This window comes from Centruroides sculpturatus, unplaced genomic scaffold (assembly GCF_000671375.1).
Source record: "Centruroides sculpturatus isolate CEXI.00-Female unplaced genomic scaffold, Cexi_2.0 scaffold1585, whole genome shotgun sequence".
In the NCBI taxonomy this organism is placed as follows: Eukaryota; Metazoa; Arthropoda; class Arachnida; order Scorpiones; family Buthidae; genus Centruroides; species Centruroides sculpturatus.
Genome location: NW_019386001.1, coordinates 1 through 4,600, shown reverse-complemented (window position 1 = coordinate 4,600; position 4,600 = coordinate 1). Strand labels below are relative to the sequence as shown.

Below are 4,600 nucleotides of genomic sequence, written 5' to 3'. Positions count from 1 at the left end.
GTAATTCAAAGTGTCACCAATCTTTAGATTGCACTAATAAGTAAGTACAATTTTATCATATGTTTTGCAAATTCATTTCCCTAATTGTAGTAATATTTTAAACCGTTTGATTTTTGTATTAAAGTTTTTTTTAATTGATTGATGATTGATTCAATCAATTAATTTGTTGATTGTTTGATTGTATTAACTTGTTTCTTTATATATTGAAAATTAAATAAATAACATTATGTTAATTTAAGCGTACAGAAAGAAACGTTGCTGTTGTTCCAGCAAAGATTTTATTTTCACTTTACCGAGTGCCTAGTAGGTAATTCGCAGATTACCTAGGTAATTTGAGAAATGGAATAATTTTCGCAGCTTTAACGGATTACCCTAGTTAATCTGCAGATTAGCTAGGTAATGTACACATTAACGGATTTCGAGCTTTAGCGGTAACATATACACCAACAATTATATTTTTTTTAAAGTATGTTAGTCCGTAATATTCGCAATCCAAAAACAGGAAAATACATTTTTTAAGACAAAAAGTAATAAATTTTACGTACAGAGATATAAGCTACGTAAGTAAAGAAAACAACGTGGTTCCTGAATTTGCATATGTTTTAAGAAACGTTCAGTTTGACTATGCACAACAAAGGGTGATCGATTTATTTTGTCAAACCTCTGTATAAGCAGCATATTAAAAATAATCTGAAAACTAATAAACATTATTGAAGTAACCTATGAACTATACTATTTACAGTCATATAAAAGGGTCCTTAGCCTTTTTAAATGACTCCTTCTTGCCCTAGTTGTTGCTTTAATTATTCAGAAAGGCTAAGGAAATAATAGCATGGTGAGAAAATGTAACCTTTCTTTTTAATGAAAAAAAAATGTCAGATCCTCTTATAAAAGATAGACGTTTGATTTAAATTTTAAACTTTGTGTAAATTTTATTTTATATTATTTGTCGATTGAATGAAGTTTTTCTTGAAGCCGTTTAACTGTTACATATATGGTTATGTAAAAAGATAAGAAAAAGACTCGAAAATGATTAATTTTTGTAAATTGTCTTAAGCTTCAAATTGAACATATTCTGAGTCAACATCAAGTATATCTGTATATAAATATTATTGCAAAATATTACTTAATAAATATGTCTGAAGTCGTAAAAGAGTACTGTATACTTTTAATATACAGTACTCTTTTACGATTTCAGATGATTATATTATTTAAAAATGACAAATGTAATTAACTTATTTTTTTGATACTAGGAAGCAGATATGACAATTGTTCCATTATATATTACTTTGGATCGTTATTCTGCTGTGGAATTTTCTACATCAATAGCATTTCAGTCAACCGTTTTTATTGTTAAAGCTCCAGAAATGATTTCAAACTGGAAATCTATCGTAGCTCCGTTCTCATTTATGGTAAGAAATTTTTGTCTGAAAACTAATAATTTGACAGTGATTACAATATTTATGCATTCTAGATATGGATATTTATAATTGTCACTGTAATTGTATTTGGATTGGTTTTGCACAAAGTAATAGAAAGAGATTTAACTGCACAAGATATTCAAGTATATTGGCCAAGACATAAAGTCTTCTGGAATTTATTTTGCACTTTCTTGTATAAGGGTAAGAGCATACATTACCTTCAGGCAATATTACCATTACTTTCTAAATTGAATTTTGGGTTTTCAGGAATGAATTTGAATTCAATAAAGAAATTCAGATCCAGATTTCTGATAGGAATATGGTGGTTGTCTATCCTCGTTCTAGTGTCTAGTTATAGCGGGACTCTAATGTCGTTCATGACGTATCCTTTACATAAACCTGTTCCAAAAACATTCGATGAATTAGCAGCTTTCGTCATTAAAGGTGAATATTCGTGTGGAACAAGCGGAAAATCTGCTTTATGGCTATCCATTCTCGTGAGTAAAGCTATTCTACATAACTCTAAATAAAGAAATAATGTATGTTTTCACATCGTAACTTAGTAATCGTCTTGTCAGAATTCCAAATTAAAGACAGCTGAAATATTACGAGATAACATCATACGAAACGACAACTTTTTAGAAGCTTCGAGAGCCATGGAGAGAGTAGAACAAGAACATTTCGCTTTTATACAAAATAGTTATTTAGTACGAAAGTTAATCAGGAAAGAAGATTTACATAAGTACGTGATTTCGAGCGACTCATTTGCTGTATTTAGTGAAGCTTACGGAATGAAGAAAAATTTCTCTTATTCAAAAAAAGTAAATAATATGTAAGCTATAGTCTTGTTTTCTTATTTTTCTTATTTTATCCTTTGATATATTTACATTTATTTTCTTTTTTTTACAGCATTCATCGTCTATTCGAATCTGGAATCGTGGAAAAAATCGATTACTCTGAATATTCCAAAATGATGATACATTCAGAATTTCAACCTTTAACAATCGATAATATTATAAGCCCGCTATTATTACTCGTATTGGGTTACATATTGTCTCTTCTGTGCTTAGTTATCGAGATAATTTATACAAAATTAGTTGCTTAATAATTCTGCTGTAAATTTACTTAGTATAATTAATAGTTAAATTGAGTGTTTGCTGATTTATTTTACAAATGAAAATATATTAGTCACGTGAATTACAGTCAATTAAAAAAGTTTAAGCGACTTAACTTCATCAAAATTTCATCCATTAAATGACGATAACTACGTGAAATAATAATAAAAAAATCATGAAAAATTAAGTAATTAAATATTCAGCTTGGTATTTTAGCTAAGTTTTAATCTTACAGTATTAATTTGTAAATAAAGAGTTCGAGAGTCTTAAATTTTTACTTACGTAAATAGTAGTAAAAAAGTACGGATTATTTTATTTTAATGTTTAATAAAAGATAAATATCGTATATTATAATAAATGTATTGAAGAATGAGTCGCATTTTCTATTACGGTTTTTCTGTTTTGTTACAAATTAGAAAATTTAATTTTAAATTAGGTGTGTGACAAATTTCATCTTGAAATTATAATTACTTTTCTGACGTACAAAAATATAGGTAGGGCTACAACAAACTGAAATGATGGTTTTATCAAAATTAACACTATAAAGTCTTTATTTCGTTACTCGAAAGAGGGAGTAAATAAACGCTTTACCCTCTTCATTCTCACGTAACAGGATCATTTTTAAAACGTCACCTGTTTAGAATTTGCCAAATACAGATATTGATGTTTACTTATTTGATGGTTTTCTTTTATTTCTACTGATATGAAAACGTCATATAAAAAGCGAAAAGTTTTCTGTCAAATATGAACATGCAGAGAAACAGCACTTGTCTAAAAAAGCTAAAAACTATACTCCAGTAAAAAGTTTTTAATGCAAAACATTCTTTTTCTTTCGTTTATATTAATTTTCTTAATAAGTCCGTAATATTGCACACGATTAAGAAAATAATTAAGGAAATAAATTTTTACCATTATCAATAAGATATCTTTTTATATTCTATAGAATTACAACAGAATAGAAATGTTGTTTTCTGAATTTTCAAAAAAATTACAAAGCGGAAAAAAAAGATTCCGCAAACTTGTATTGAAAAACATTGCAAAATGATCTTATCTTTTGAAAATACCGATCTTTAGCAGATGGCATTTAAAATACTCGTTTTTTGGTAAACGAAACAGAAAATTAAGAAAAACTCTATATTGTTCAACCTTTAATTTGAAGATAACGTAACCTAAAATCAATTATTAAACAAGAGTTCTCATTATTTTGTGCAATCCTGTATTTTTACTACGAATGAATTTACTGCTGTAGTATGTTACAAGGAGATTTTTTAAAATTTTGACAGGCTTCCTTCTGTATTGTTGCAATCAGTGACAGTTGGTAGAGGGTTACTTGAATGTATTTTATAAAAAAACACAAGTCCTATAACAAATAACCTTTTCTTAAACGACATTTATTGCAAATTTGAGAATATTAACAGTAAAGCACACATTAATTAATTAAGCGTCACATTTCATATCACTGGTTTGACATTGAAATCCGCGAGTAATATAAAATCGGAGAGTGGAATAAATATATCAAATATTTTAATGGGTTTTTTTAACTCCCGTCAACTATACAGAACTATCGTAAAAACATACCTGTAAATTCTTATCGGTTGGGTTAAGTTATAAACAAGGCTGTGTAGTCGGAGTCGTGGGTTTTGATGTTTTAGCCGGAGTCGGAGTCGGATAATAAGGAAAAGTCGGAGTTGGAGTCGGTAGATTTTTACGCGACTCCACAGCCCTGGTTATAAATCTACTCGTTATTCACGTAATGGGCCAAATATCTAGCGAGCGGGCTTCTAACAGCCCGGAACCGGTCCCGGATAGAATTGGAAGCGTTGAAATGTGTAGCTTCAACCCAAAATTAGGCTTCCACCGGCTAAACCGGGTGAGGTTGGTGCTCTGTAAATCGCGTGCGCAAATCTGACTTTTTGGAATTGACAATACAGACATTCCACTCCTCCACTAATTTCTATACTACACGTGAAAAAAAATGACATTTACATTTTTTTTCACGTGTAGTATAGAAATTTGTAATAAGATACATAATGCGGTTATAATAAAATATTGTGAGATTATTTT

At 29.1% G+C, this 4,600-nt stretch overlaps 1 protein-coding gene across 1 annotated transcript in view; it reads left to right on the top strand.

The window, feature by feature from the left end:
• LOC111613042 (glutamate receptor ionotropic, delta-2-like) overlaps window positions 1-2,242 on the top strand; it is a gene marked incomplete at its 3' end in the record, with an annotated part of 9,826 nt that extends 7,584 nt beyond the window's left edge. Inside the window, exons 2-5 of the mRNA XM_023354345.1 lie at window positions 1,254-1,412; window positions 1,475-1,622; window positions 1,689-1,918; window positions 2,000-2,242. Of these exons, the coding sequence (XP_023210113.1) occupies window positions 1,254-1,412; window positions 1,475-1,622; window positions 1,689-1,918; window positions 2,000-2,242 (780 nt within the window). The remainder of the gene's footprint in view (window positions 1-1,253; window positions 1,413-1,474; window positions 1,623-1,688; window positions 1,919-1,999) is intronic.
• Window positions 2,243-4,600: the final 2,358 nt, after the last annotated feature.